Source organism: Panthera leo, chromosome B2, assembly GCF_018350215.1.
Source record: "Panthera leo isolate Ple1 chromosome B2, P.leo_Ple1_pat1.1, whole genome shotgun sequence".
NCBI lineage: Eukaryota > Metazoa > Chordata > Mammalia > Carnivora > Felidae > Panthera > Panthera leo.
In genome coordinates, this window is record NC_056683.1 from 49,378,443 (window position 1) to 49,393,886 (window position 15,444).

Sequence of the window (15,444 nt, forward strand, 5' to 3'; positions counted from 1 at the left end):
AATCACAGAGTCAATCAGCTACGTACAGAACACAAAAGCAAGAACAGGTCTTCCCCACAGTTCTATGAAGTATGAGGCTTTCGGGAGGAAGGGCCAGTTTCCACACACTGACTTGTTCTACCCTCTTGGCTGTGTGTAGATCATCACCTAACGTGGGATTTAAGAACACGGTGCCTTGGGGTGCTCTGCATTTCATGACACTTTCCCCTGGGGACTTGCTAATATGGAAAACCAAGGAGGTTCATGTCACATGATCTGGATGGGTATTTGGGGATACTAGACTTTCTTCCAAATCTCAGAGAACAAAAGATAAACATCAAGGATGACCCAAATGGATGGGAACTCAGAAAGGAAGGCATGAGATAGAACAGAATTACAGCTTAAAGGATGGGCAATTGCACATCTCGTTCATTCAAAAATTATGCTCATGTTCAAAGACAGAGCAAATTGAAGACCTGCAAACAGTTGGTGTCAGCCTTGCCCACTGACAAATGGATGACTTCTACTGCTGAGTCTCCTCTATGTGACTCATAGGGATTTCCACTAGGTAACAAGTATTTACTTAATACACCCTCTTTTGAGTTCAAGTTCAAGAGGAAGTGCAGGCATCAGCAATCCCCCCTCTCAGCAAGGTGGACTCTTGGTACTGTCCCTACCCAATCTGTTCATAGTTGGTGAGAAAGGAATCTGTGGTGAGAAAGGAATCTGATGTCACTCTTTCACAAAGAGTTTGGGGGCCCCTACCGGATGCTACATGAGCTGATTTCTTCCATAGTTGAAAACACCTAAACTCAGTTCTGTAGAACTACATGAGGCAAAGTTTTAAGCAAGCACACCATAGTAAGGTGATGTAGTTCAATTTCACCAAACAACCCCACAACCTGGAAATGTGTGCCTTCCAAATAATTAGGAAATTTAACCATATACACTGTAATCTTACAGCATCACAAACAATGTTAAGAGATGAGAGCGGTTTTGGTTAATGAGGTAAAACCACAAAGATGGAAAAGAAAAGAGCACTTAAGGGGATCATGAAGTGACTGAAAGCAGAAGACTTTGAATCTCTTCATGGCCACATTTAAAGTCACAAAAGAACATTACCAAGAAGTTGTTCCCTTCATGCTGTGGGTGCTTTATTAATACAAGAAGACTTTTGTATGTGGTCACTGGATGACTGACTGGCACTGAAACCATGGGAACCTTCCGGGAAGTATGAGAGCCACTCACTGTACAGATGAATGGGTAGAAGGGGCTAGAACCTAATGCCTTAGACAAAGATCACAGAAATGGAGAAAGCCTAGACTCTGGAGTTCTTTGCTACTATTAACAACTGGCAAAATAATTTCCCTTCATTTTAATAGAGCTAAAGTATTAATTCCCTGGCTTTGATGGGCATGATTTCTTGCTTTCTTGGGCACAATTTTAAAAATTGGTAACAAGTTCTAGAAATTGGGGAATTTTGTGAGTGGTTAACAGTCTTGCTTCTAAATAAAGAAGTCCAAAGGAGCCTGAGAAATGGCTAAGCCAGCCTATGGTTCTGGGTGATTCTCCGTCACAGTGGAGAACTGTTAACCACATATAGAAACTCAACTGCTAATGGAACATCATCTCTCCTGTCCCCACCACCTCCCCCATCTCCCTGGCTGCTATTCTGGGCAGACTTTCCAAATGAAATGAGAGTAATCATCTGGAAAATGATTTCAAAGATGTCACCATGTGGATCCTACCCGGAGGGGCCACTCCAACAAGGGGGAAGATACAGTGTGCAGCTCTTGGACTGGGTGGGAGAAACGGGCCTGACAGATCCGTGTGAGCCAATGTCCCACTTCACACCTCTCATGGCAGGCCCCTTCCTCATCCCTCACCCTGTGGACTTCTGCCATCTAAACAAGAGCTTTCTAACACCAGAGCAGCAAGGACCCAAACATCTGCATGCGACTTTTAGAGCACATTTTCTTTTTAATAAAATATGATCACGTCTTGATTATTCAAATGGAAAGGAACAGATCTCTGAATAACCCACATAAAAAAAATCATGCTGGAATCATATTCTTAAGTATATAATTTAAATACACACATAATCTTGTGTCTACACACACACACACACACACACACACACAAAGGGCAAATACTTTTCAGCAACTCAGATATTCATTGTGACATTCTCGAGCAGTCAAGACATTCAAAACTAGATCAGTTTATGCATTTAGACACAACTACATATAAACATTTAGCAATTTGTATTCCCATAATTACACCATCTGGAAACCCTGAACAAAGGGAAAATCTGAAATAGACCTAGGAATTTGCCAAGAATCAGACAGCAAATTATACATAATCCTAGCTTGTATTTACTACTTAGTTGTAAGGCAAGCTTAGCGATTCTTGAACCTATTTCTTAGCTGCGATCCCCTCTTTTATGTAAATCTCAACCTTCTCTCTCTTCTTCACTTCTATCCCCTGGCCTTTGCATGCCTGTGTGCCCTCTAATTCACAAACAAACCCCCAGGGTAAGGATCAGGGTTGCTGGCCTTGCATGTGGTATGCAACACCACTCAATGCAAAACAAAACAATGGGTACACCTGCCCACTCTGGATTCTGCCTGCCTGGGTGCAAATCCCAGCTATACACTTAATAGCTGACTTTAAGCAAGTTACTTAACCTTTTGGTATCTCGTTTCCTCATCAGCAAATGAGAATTATAGCCCCTATGTCATCAGGTTCTTGTGAGGATCTGATAAGATAATATATGCCGAACACTTAGAACAGAGCCTGGCTCACAGTAAAGTTCAAAAAAGGTTTGCTATTATGCAAACGACTATAAAATTAAGAACAATGATGATTTTTATTTCTTCCATGCTCTGGCAGTACCTGGTTTGATTTTGCTGGCCTCTTTTCCTTTTCATGTTTGGATTCCTTTTGTTATCAGTGAAGTCACAGAGCAAAAGAGCCCACAGGTGAAACCAAACCAGATTAAAAGTAAACCAGAGGTTGACATTTATTTTCAAACCAGCATCAGAGAAGTTCAGTGTTCCCATTTATAGAGAGCACCCACCTGGGTAGAAGAGTTTTCAATAGCTTTAACAAAGGGATCCATAATTATTCCTATTTTAATAGGAGATTTCTTACCTGGCACTCCACTCGGTGGTATAACATGGTAAACAATGGGTGTCTGCCCCCTGGAAAACTGTTCAGGAAAGGTCATCATAAGGGAGCATTCCATTAGAATATCACAACCACAGACAAGAAGCAAAAGTCATTCCTCATCGGATATTAATCAAAGATGGTAAATGGTTACACTTCCTCAAATAAATGTACATCTATTTCTTTTTATCCTCATAATACACCTGTGAAGCAGAGTTAACAGGTATTATTATAGTCTCTCCACAGAGGAAGTAAAGGGAATTTTACCAAGGTCATGTAGCTCCCTGTCCTGTACCATATTGCCCAAACTTTGGCAAGTCTGTTTCCACCAGCCCACCTACCATAGCCAGGAACACATTTCACCAGAAAAATAGGTAGGTAGGCCTATTTAGAATTCCATTATTGTAACTTGGTATTTTGGAATCTTGAAGGATTTTAATTTTCTTGGCAAAAATTTGCTTACTTAAGTTGAAAGGATTGCAACTTAAATTATCATCAACACCTTTGTAGGAATGAGCAAGCTACAAAAAACTGGAGTTGGGTAGGCATGCAAGTGAGGTGTTTGTTGAGAAAATGGATCATGGCTCTCAGGAGAAAAAAGGATTCAAATGATTCAAGGAATGGGAAGCAACATTACTCTTTGAGAAGGGGGAAAATAGCCCTGATGGAAGAGGTGGAAGTCTATGAAAGCCTGGTCATGGCCCTCCAAATCAGCTTTCTATGTCCCTTCCCCCAAAGTATATTCTCTGCTAATCACATGCTCTAGAAAGGCAGGGACAGTGTCTTACTCAGTCATGGTTATACTCTTATGCATAGCATGGTATACAGAAGACATTCAAATTTTTGTGAATGAATAAAGTGGCCCCATCTGAGATGATTGATATGGTACCTGGAAGTAGAGGGGAGAAAAAGACAAGTCCAGGAATTTCATCTTACCTATAGGCATCTGAGTTAGTCCAAGATTAGTGCATTTCATAGTCAGGACCAGTGTGAACAGAGAGGCATAAGGACGGACTGACCAGGCCAAGGTTTGACCCATGAGCTAACAACATTCAGGAAGAGACTTGGTTTCCCCCTCCTGTGACCCTCACTCTCAACCTCCTCTAGATGCCTACACAGCCTTCATTCCCCATAAACTACACTGCTTCCCACTTGCAAATCAAGCGAAAGAAAATTATTTAGCTTGGCCTGCTTCCAGCATCCCAGGAGTTCACCTTCCCAGGCAGAATACCACCAAAGAATAACTCCGTTGTTAATCAACAGCCCTAATCAGAGGAGAGAACCAACAGACATTTCAAAAAAGCTAATGGTGGCTCGGCAAGTGTGAGTTTTATGTATTGATCCACATGGCTACACAGCCTGCCATCAAGGCTAGCTTCCTCCTTCTAAAAGAGAGGGTTAGAGAACAGGTCACAGAAAGTATGTACAGTCAGGAGGTCAAAGTAAGAATGCTATGACCTCACCAATTGAGAGCTGGCTCTGATCTCACCAAAAGATAAGGATTAACACAATTCCACATGCCCCTGCCAAACATGCACTCCACACCCTGGACTCCCAGCCTCCTACTGTACCCAGGCCTTCACCTCTCCCTGGGGTGCCCTTGGACACTGCCATTGGAAATATATCCTAGGAGCCTCATGAGGTAGAGTATTGGTCACCACCTCCCCTTCTCACAGACATTAGAAACTGAGGCTAAAGTACAATCAAGTCCAGACCAAATAAGGACACATGCGTCTGGATTTCCAGTTTGAAATATAAGATCTACGGCTCAGTCTGTGAGCCTTCCACCAGAAGCATGGGGGTGGGGGTTGGGGTGGTGGCAGGGGGAATAGAGTGACTCCTTGATCACTCCCTCCCCTTCCTCAACATGGTGGGGTGGCTCAGAGTTAAACCTCAGAAAGAGCTTCACTTGTGATTCCCTCTGAGCTGACATGACACAAAAATGGTGTATTTCTAAGGAAAACAGGCTCCGTCCACCCACCAAGCGAGAGACATGACAAAGTGAAAAATTAATGAGCTTCCAAATCAAGCTTCCCACACGCTGATCCCTGAGCCCGAGTGAGGTCAGCGGCAGCAAGATGGGGGAGAGGAAACACAGCAGATCAGGATAGCGAAGCCACAGCCACCAGCTGCTTGATAAACCTTCTGTGAGTTGTTCAAACTTGTCAGCGCCTGCAGCAGGCTCTTTGAAGTGGACTGGCGAGATGGAATTAATTTTTAATACTCATGGTTCCCCCAGTCCCAAAACAAAGAGACACACCGTGTTTTATTTAGCTTGGAATGCCTCTCATTAACTGCATCCCCTGGTGATTTTTCATCAACTCGCCAAGCTAGACGAAGCACTTGAGGACTTGTTTTCTTTAATGTGCAATTTTAGGAAGTGCTTCTCTTCTCTCCCCTTGCTCTCCCTCCCGATCTTTAATAAGTAGGAAAACTACTATCTGGGGTGAAAGGAACATCAAAACCAAAAACAGCATGGTGGTTAGGGAGGGTGCCTGGCCATCCATCTGCTGTTACATCTACAGAGACAGTGTAGAGGTGGTGGTGTGGGTCTTAATAAGAATGTTTTTTTTTTTCTTTCTGCTGCATATGTGCAGAAGCAAAATTCCAGAAAACAAGCTTCTCTTGAAGTGAGAGACAAGTTGTTAAATGTGAACTGACGGCAAATTCCCAATTTGTAAATGGACTGCCTATATAAAGAGTGGGTGGTAACAAGGATGATTTGGGGGGATGAAGTCTTGCTCTAAAGGAGCATTAATGACTAATACTGTTATGAACAACCCTTCAACAGAGGCACCGTATGGGAAGTACAATCATCACAAGGAGCACTGTCAAACCTCAACCTTTTATGAAAAGTCTAGCACCTTCCCTTTTGAGAGATTGGTGTAAAATTAACCTGAAATGGACAATAGGCTGAACCAAACATAAAATTAAGACCAAGTATACATATTGCTTCTCCAAAATAAGTTAGGCATTAGCTCATAAACTCTCCCTCTCTCTGCTTCCATTTGGCTCTAAGTTTGAAGGAGAATGCCATCAGCAAATGCACTTTCAATCTCGGGTTGGAAAGAGTAGTAGAAATAGAGCACAAAGCAGAGGCAGAGGTACAACTTGGGTCCTGAGTCCCTTCATCCTACCAAGACTCAGGAGAATTGCAGCTATAAAATGAAACACTAACCCACGATGATCATCTTTGTGGCTCCTCTATGGGCTTCAGTTTAGAAGATTTAGAGTCTGACACAAGTTCAAATCCTAGTCCTTTTCAATTCCACATGTAAGTGAAATCATACAGTATTTGTCTTTCTCTATCTGACTTATTTCACTTAGCACAATACCCTCTAGTTCTGTCCATGTTGTTGCAAATGGTAAGGATTTATTCTTTTTTATAACTGAGTAACATTCCATGAAAGGAAGAAAGAAAGAAAGAAAGAAAGAAAGAAAGAAAGAAAGAAAGAAAGAAAGAAATAGATGGACATCTGGGCTGCTTCCATATCTGGGCTATTGTAAATAATAAACATAGGGGTGCATATCTCTCTTCAAATTAGTGTTTGCATTTTCATCAGATAATTATCAGGAAGATAAATCACTGGATCATATTTCTATTTTTAATTTTTTTAAGAAACCTGCTTACTGCTTTCCCCAGTGGCTGCACCAATGTACATTCCCACCAGCAGAGGGAATACAGTCAATAATATTGTAATAACTCTGTATAATGACAGATTCTAACCTAGACTTATCATAAGGATCATTTTGTAATGTAATGTATCAAAATATCAAATCACTATGATATATACCTGAAAGTAACAGGACATCATATGTCAGTAAAAAATTAAAAACAATTTTTAAAGAATCCTAGTTCTGTCATTTACTACCTAGAGGACACAGGAAAATTATTGAGGAGATGGGCAAATTATTTCATCTCCCTGAGCCTCAAGTCACTCATCTGTAAAACCAGGATAATAAATAGGTACCCCATATAATTGTTGCAAGCATCAGATTAATGTACATAAAGCATAGAACCTGACATCCAAGTGCTCAATACTTAACTTGCATTGGTACAGACTCAGAAACCCCACAACCACCATCCACCTTTCTTCTTACCCTGGCGAAGCAGACTCTGACTTGTAAGTTGCCTGTCGATAGCACAAAAACTCCCTCAGACAGCAAACACACATTGCTCCATCCTTAGAACCCACCTGGAAAGTACAGTTGTCCCGTGGTCCTGGACTTGGGCTGCCTACCACCTGTCCCCCAGAGTGCACTTCCAGGTAGTACAGCCCCTCATGTGCTTCAGACAGCAGGGATCTGCAGGCAGAAAGTGGATGTCCTTGTGAATCAAAGACAGAATTACCGAAGCCAGCCGCCCCACCTGACCACTTTAAATTTCCTCCCTGCACCTGTGAAATGGCGTTTACCAAGGATTCCTACGTCTATTTGCCTTCTAGATCCACTCACCTACTAGACTTTAAAGATTGGATCCTCAGGAAACCATCAAAACCCTAGAGGAGAAAGCAGGAAAAGACCTCTCTGACCTCAGCCGTGGCAATTTCTTACTTGACACATCCCCAAAGGCAAGGGAATTAAAAGCAAAAATGAACTACTGGGACCTTATGAAGATAAAAAGCTTCTGCACAGCAAAGGAAACAACCAACAAAACTAAAAGGCAACCAACAGAATGGGAAAAGATATTTGCAAATGACATATTGGACAAAGGGCTAGTATCCAAAATCTATAAAGAGCTCACCAAACTCCACACCCGAAAAACAAATAATCCAGTGAAGAAATGGGCAGAAAACATGAATAGACACTTCTCTAAAGAAGACATCCGGATGGCCAACAGGCACATGAAAAGATGTTCAACGTCGCTCCTCATCAGGGAAATACAAATCAAAACCACACTCAGATATCACCTCACTCCAGTCAAAGTGGCCAAAATGAACAAATCAGGAGACTATAGATGCTGGAGAGGATGTGGAGAAACAGGAACCCTCTTGCACTGTTGGTGGGAATGCAAATTGGTGCAGCCACTCTGGAAAACAGTGTGGAGGTTCCTCAGAAAATTAAAAATAGACCTACCCTATGACCCAGCAATAGCACTGCTAGGAATTTACCCAAGGGATACAGGAGTACTGATGCATAGGGGCACTTGTACCCCAATGTTTATAGCAGCACTCTCAACAATAGACAAATTATGGAAAGAGCCGAAATGTCCATCAACTGATGAATGGATAAAGAAATTGTGGTTTATATACACAATGGAGTACTACATGGCAATGAGAAAGAATGAAATATGGCCCTTTGTAGTAACATGGATGGAACTGGAGAGTGTGATGCTAAGTGAAATAAGCCATACAGAGAAAGACAGATACCATATGGTTTCACTCTTATGTGGATCCTGAGAAACTTAACAGAGACCCATGGGGGAGGGGAAGGAAAAAAAAAAAAGAGGTTAGAGTGGGAGAGAGCCAAAGCATAAAAGACTCTTAAAAACTGAGAACAAACTGAGGGTTGATGGGGGGTGGGAGGGAGGGGAGTGTGGGTGATGGGTATTGAGGAGGGCACCTTTTGGGATGAGCACTGGGTGTTGTATGGAAACCAATTTAACAATAAACTTCATATATTGAAAAAATAAAAAAATAAAAAATAAATAAAAAATAAATAAAGGTTGGATCCTTTGGCAAAATGTAATTGTTTTACTGAAAGTCCTTAAAATTAAAAAAAAAAAAAAAACCTGTCTTGTCAGAATCGTAAGTTCATGGGACTTTAAGACTTGGAAGGGACATTGATAGTCTAATTCTAGTTTCCATTAAACATTTTTGACAGTTCCAAATAGATTAAGATATTTATGTGTGTGAACACCATAGGTCAGGGGCAAAGTGGGGCTTGAATCCTAGGCTCCTCCTGATAAAAGGAATTGATTTTACATGTTACCCCAAAAATTCTTGACTTCATAATATCCAAGCAGCTCATGAACACTTCATATATCCATCAAGAAAGTCCAAGACCCTCTCTCCTCTTTTCACAAATATCACAGTGATTTCCCTGCCTCTTTGATGCTGCCATTCATGTTGATTTTTGTAAGAGGGGGAATATGATCAATAAGGAGCTAGCATTAAGAAGTGTGTCCCCTACAAACCTTCTCATCAAAATCTTCAGTATGACTTTAAATATTTAAATCTGCACCATCCAATGCCATGAGTGGTTAATGAACACTTGAAATGGGGCTAGTCCCAAATAAGATGTGCTAGGAGTGTAAAATATACACTGGATTTTGCAGACTTGGTGTGCAAAAACTATATAAAATATATATTGTTAATAATTTATATATTGATTGCATATGAAATAATATTCTGGATATGTCGAGTTAAATAAATTATTAAAATTAATTTCACTTGTTTCTTTTGACTTTCTAATGTGGCTACTAGAAAATTTTAAATTACATTTGTGGCTTGTGTAATGTTTTGATTAGACAGTGCTGATTTAGAGGCTATGATCCCTGTTTTGGTGAAAGCAGATACATCTTTATGATAATGAATATGAGAGTACTGATGATAAAATGTGCATTTTTTTCACATTAGAATGTTAACTGAATACTTTTTAACCAACAAGTACATATAAGACATAGTGTTTCTTTTCCTCTAAAAAGATTATTTACATAAATGGTGCATATTAAAATCATTAGTATGGGGGACACCCATATTAATTAGTATGGTTCAGTCTCAGTTGGTTAAGTGTCCGACTTCAGCTTAGGTCATAATCTCACAGTCCGTGAGTTCAGCCCTGCATCAGTTTATCTGCTGTCCACACTGGGCCTGCTTTGGATTCTCTGTCTCCCTCTCCCTCTGCCCTTCCCCCCAGCTCTCCCTCTCCCTCCCTCCCCCTCTCTCTCTCTCTCAAAAATAAATAAATAAACATTTAAAAAAATAAAATCATTAGTATGTTGGGATTGAGGGGATAGATCTTCAGAGTTTTGATCTTCAGAGTTTCATGGCAAGTTCTTGCAGGAACTCTATGCCCAAGTATACCATAAAACCTAAGGAAAAGATGCAACCCAGTTTTAAAACCAACAGCAGGGCTACAAGAAAGTTCAGTTCGACAGACATTTATGGAGCATCTTCTCCTCACAAGATACTGTGCTAAGTACCGTAAGAACTACAAAGGTGGTGTTAAACACATCCCCTGTCCTCAAGGCACTTAATTCTAGGATGAATCTGAGAAGTGAACAATAGGCATAAATTCATGAGAAACGTAGAGCTGAGGCACAGGGCCGCTGAGGCCACACATGCCATGCCTTTGTGTAAACTGCAAAAGGTGCTTCCTCCTCAAAGGTGTCGTAACCATCACTTGGATTTCAGCCCCTATTTGTCCCCCTTTCAAAGAAGGGAAAGATCACACTCAGTTGTATGTTCAGGGAAGAGGTGACATTCGCAGGTTAGGATTTCCGTAGACACAAATGGAAGACAGGGAGCCTTCCTGAAGGAGGGAACCAAAAGCAAAAGGAAATGATGATTTTTTTTCTCTCAACCAATGATCCACTTTCATGCAGCATCTCTAAGATATGAGTGGGGAAAGAATGAATAGTGAAAACTTCGTAAGCCAAAAAAAAAAAAAAAAAAAAAAAACTTAAGTAGGATGAAAGATGGATTACCTGGAATCCTGTACAAATCATACCAAAAAGGAAATACACTGAGGAATAAAGCAAATTTCCTTTCTAACTGGTTTTGGGTTTATGCTCAATCATTACGATTATGCCTAGTTCAAAAGATGAGTTCTTTAGATGGTAAAATGGCACTATTTATTGAAATCTTGATAGTGACAGAGCTCCTTACCACCACCACCAACAAGAAAACACAGATGAAAACACAATCCAACCCCTCCTTATAAATATCTCAGGTTCTCAAAAATCTTCCTTATATTCTCATCCTCCCTTAGGCCCTAGAGCCCTGATAGGAAACTCTGGTGAAGCGTATTTACAGGCAACCTTTTTAAAGCTGTAGCTGATAACCACAGTCAGCAAGGGTTGCTCTACCAAAATCCACGAAGACAACCAAAGCACTCAACCTGTCTGATCTTTCTCACACCCTGACAGGAGTACCTGGTCCTGCACATCACCAGTGGCAAATCCAAGAAGACAGGAGAGACGTCACAAGGGATGCTCGGCAGGCCAGGCACAGCCACGTTCACCAGGTGTATCTCCAGCTGAGAGCCATTGGTGGGATAAAGGAGCTCTAAGTGCAAACCTAAACACAAGGGAAAGGGGAATTTGAGGCTAAACAGAGCTGTAATCCACACAGAACATAAAAACATGGCCACACAGGAGCACTGTGAGACACTGAGCTTGCCTAAGGATTAAATTACTACTCCTCATTTCCAAATGCATTTATGACTGCTGTGTAAATGAATGTTCTCATTTATGGGTGTATAAAAAAGAAATTTTCTCTCTCTCTTCAGGTCCATCCACTTAAATCCAGGCATTTTTCAGCCCTCAAAATTATTCTTTACACTGGTACAGATGGATAAACTAAGCCATGGTTTAGAAGTTCCCACATACAGGGGCACCTGGGTGGCTCAGTCAGTTAAGCGTCCAACTTCGGCTCATGAGTTCGAGTCCCGCGTCGGGCTCTGTGCTAAAAGATCAGAACTTGGAGCCTGCTTCAGATTCTGTCCCCATCTCTCTCTGTCCCTCCCCTGCTTGCACACGCTGTTTCAAACATAAATAAAAATATTTTTTAAAAAGTTCCTACATATAGAATCATCTGCAAGGAAGCAAACTAAGATTCTGGCGAACACATTGCTAAGTTCTATGCTGCACTCTTCCCTATCTCATCTACAGTTCCTAGGGTCCCATCCCCGCAGCTTGGGATAAGAAGGTGGATACAGGCATAAAATGGTGTGATGTGCTCTGTTTCTGTGATATCAGCAAGTGAGCATGTGGAAACACAGAAGTCAGTCAGTGGGTCCAACACCCTTCAGGCCCTCTTTTATACCTGTCCTTAGCCAAGGAAGAAGACTCACATTATTTAGGACTCTTAGTAAGTAAGAAACTTGCATTTGGTAAGACCCAAACCTACCATCAAAAAGGACTGTGATCCACGTTCCCCCAGCAAGACTACCTTCTTCAGGCTCAATGTGGAAACGCAGGGAAGACACTGTAAATAAGAAAAACACTGGTTTTGAAGTTCAGATTCAATACACCTGCTTCCCTAACGTTATAAAAACAAAGTTTAGCATTCCTCAGAATCACCAGGAGGGTTTGATAAAGCACAGATTGCTGGGTCCCACCCCAGAGTTTCTGATTCAGCAGGTTTAGGGTAGGGCCCAAGAATTTACATTTATGACCAGGTGCTGCTAGTTCTACTGGTCTGGGGATCACACCTTCAAAACTTTGATCTTAAGGAAAGTTCTGTCTGATCCACTCTTCTTGGACACCCAAAAACCTAGTGTTCACCAGAACAATCCTGAATTCCTACTTTCTTTGGAAAGGACCTCAAGGACACATTTGGCTTCTAATTAAACACATAATATCTCTTGTTTCTTTCCCACCCTTTAATCAGGTAGTCATAATTTAGCCACCAATTATTTCTTACATATCCACTTCCCAGAGGAGAAACTTCTAGAAGTTTCTGTTCCTATTTAAATCCTCCTGTCTCCATATACCATCCTCTAGTTTCCTCCTTTTAAATATATCAGAGCACCTCCCCAGATGGATACAAAATTCTGTAGATGTTTGCCTTGCTGTCTCAGAGAGAGGCTGAAGCATGGATCAGGGCTGGAATTTCCTTGAAAACAACAATACTATAGACTACACATGCTAGGCTAGATTGGGTTCTCCCAGAGAGACCATTGGCTGAACATGGCAACCAAACCCTCATCTTTGAAGATCTCCTGGACATGCCTCAGCCAAGGCAAAGTAAATTCAAGGAGCCATCAAGAATCAGTCAACTCCTCAGTGAGGTCCTAGATAGGCAACATGCTATCTATAGAACATTTTTCAGTTCTTATATCAGAAAAGTCAAAGGATAATCCAGGCCATGCTAACTCTGGGTAGCCCAGGGCTTCCATGTACATTTATGTAGGTGGCATAATGCACAACCGAGGATGGTGGGGAATCAGTCACATCAACACAATTATTCACAGCAGTCCCAGCCAGGCCAACCCATGCTTCCCCCTCAAAAGTGTATTAGATACTTCTACCTAAAGCAGACCAAAAACGAATACCATAAAAAGATACCAAAGATAAGCAAATTCACAGAGAAAATTAGAGACATGATTTGGGGAAAGAAGAGTTTAATACAAGCAGTTATTAACTGCTAAGACAAGATAAACTATTCCCTTTGGGAAGATAAAGCAATAAATCTAAAAAGAATTACATCACATGGCTCAAAAACGAATTCTAAAAAGAAGGTTATAAATTACTGTTAGAAGCTCTAGATTATGACAGCAACCTCCACTGGCCATTAATTCATATGTATATATATATATATATATATATATATATATATATATATATGAATGTATATGTGAATATGTATATGAATATATATGTGTATATCTGAATATATATGTAAATATATATGAATATATACATATATTCATAGCTATTTAATATATAGCCTGCAACTAAACAGAAAAAAATAATTTTTAAGCACAGAAAATTTACACCCAGAGCAGATACTTGAAGACTTCCCCCATATAATATTTTAAGTATCAATAAACTAGCTCTCAAGGCAACTTGTTGTTCTCTATCTATAATCCCTTCGAAACACATCCTACTCACCTGCCAAAAGTAGTATTTCAGCACTCATCAGAGAGATCAGCCAGCCAGTCATCCTGTCCACTTAAATCAATCCTTTCAAAATTGCTCAGATATTGAAAGCATATTCAGTTTTGTTGGAGCAGCATAGCTTTTGTGCTTTATAAAAAAATAACAAATTACTATCATTTTTTACTTACATACTACTACTTTATGGGGCCAAAACTTGGGGAATTAAGGAAGTGATACCTACATGGCCCTAGAGTCTTCAAATCGACCCACTATCCTCCCAAGCTCAGGAGAAAAGAGTACTCTAAGAATCTCATATAAAATCATCACTATTTCACCTCCTCCCCATTTCTCACCAACTTATTTTATGCATGTTTAAGCTGGGTAAATACTGATAGCCTCTTTCAATAACTCATTATGGAAAAGCTTAATTTAAAAAAATACTAAATTCTAGATATCAAGATACAAGTTAATGGTAGTTGCGGTGTGAGGGGTAGGGTAGGTTGTTTTGTTTTGTTTCTAAAAGAGTCTCGGGGGCACCTGGGTGGCTCAGTGGTTAAGGGTCCAACTTCAGCTCTGGTCATGATCTCACAGTTCATGGGTTCAAGCCCCGCGTTAGGCTCTGTGCTGACAGCCCGGAGCCTGGAGCCTGCTTTGGATTCTGTGTCTCCCTCTTTCTCTGCCTCTCCCCTGCTTGCTGTCTATGTCTCTCTCTCAAAAATAAATAGACATTAAAAAAAAAAAAAAAAGAGTCTCAGTCCTCCAGGAAACCAATCAACACAAAAAAGTAAAAAGCTTAACAAAGCAAATGTTAAGTATGGTACTGGGTTGAAAACATGGTACTAATGGGAATTTGGGGAAAACGGTCTCGTCCTCACAGCAGAGGAGAAAGGGAAGAAAGAAATGGAGGAAGATAAAGCTGGAGCCTCCAAACTAGACCCCATGATTTCAAGGTCTCTCTACCCCATTCCACAGGCCCAGCTTAGCTGACCTATCTTCCTTAAACCCTGTCCTTTACTGTGCCATTTTTCTACTCAATGCTTTTTTAATTCAATGCAAAACCTCCACCACTACTAAAATGACCCTAAGAATACCTCTCAGGACTTTTATCAAGATTAACTGAGGTGCTATATGCAAAGATATTAACACAGGGCCTAACACGAAGGAGATACCCCACAAATGTTTTCTTTTCAAGGGCTCTCTATTTCCAATGCAAAGCCCTGGCTCTGACTTTTCAGTCTGGCCCTGATCTGGCCCCCTACCTTCCCAGCTTTCCCTGGCATGGCTCTCCAAACCGAACGAACCCTTCTCGGCACTGGACAGTTCCCCTCACCACCTCTCAGACAAGCCTTCATCAGGTCAGCCCCTTTTTGGCTCCTGAGGGCGGCTTTCTACACTCCCCAAACTCTCTCATTGTGTAATGAAAAGCTGGCCTTCCTTCACGGCCCAGCTCAGGTGCTGCCTCCTCTGCGGTATCTGTCCCCCATGTTGGTTCCACAGAAGGCAAGGAGAGACCAAGGAAAGAGGCAGACAGACCA

At 41.1% G+C, this 15,444-nt stretch overlaps 1 protein-coding gene across 1 annotated transcript in view; it reads right to left on the reverse strand.

Moving 5' to 3' along the window:
- Positions 1-13,973, reverse strand: part of PKHD1 (PKHD1 ciliary IPT domain containing fibrocystin/polyductin) — a 474,729-nt gene extending 460,756 nt beyond the window's left edge. Inside the window, exons 1-5 of the mRNA XM_042939031.1 lie at positions 13,922-13,973; positions 12,216-12,293; positions 11,240-11,384; positions 7,341-7,449; positions 3,130-3,187 (exon numbers count right to left, since the gene is read on the reverse strand). Of these exons, the coding sequence (XP_042794965.1) occupies positions 3,130-3,187; positions 7,341-7,449; positions 11,240-11,384; positions 12,216-12,293; positions 13,922-13,973 (442 nt within the window). The remainder of the gene's footprint in view (positions 1-3,129; positions 3,188-7,340; positions 7,450-11,239; positions 11,385-12,215; positions 12,294-13,921) is intronic.
- Between the last annotated feature and the right edge of the window lie 1,471 nt (positions 13,974-15,444).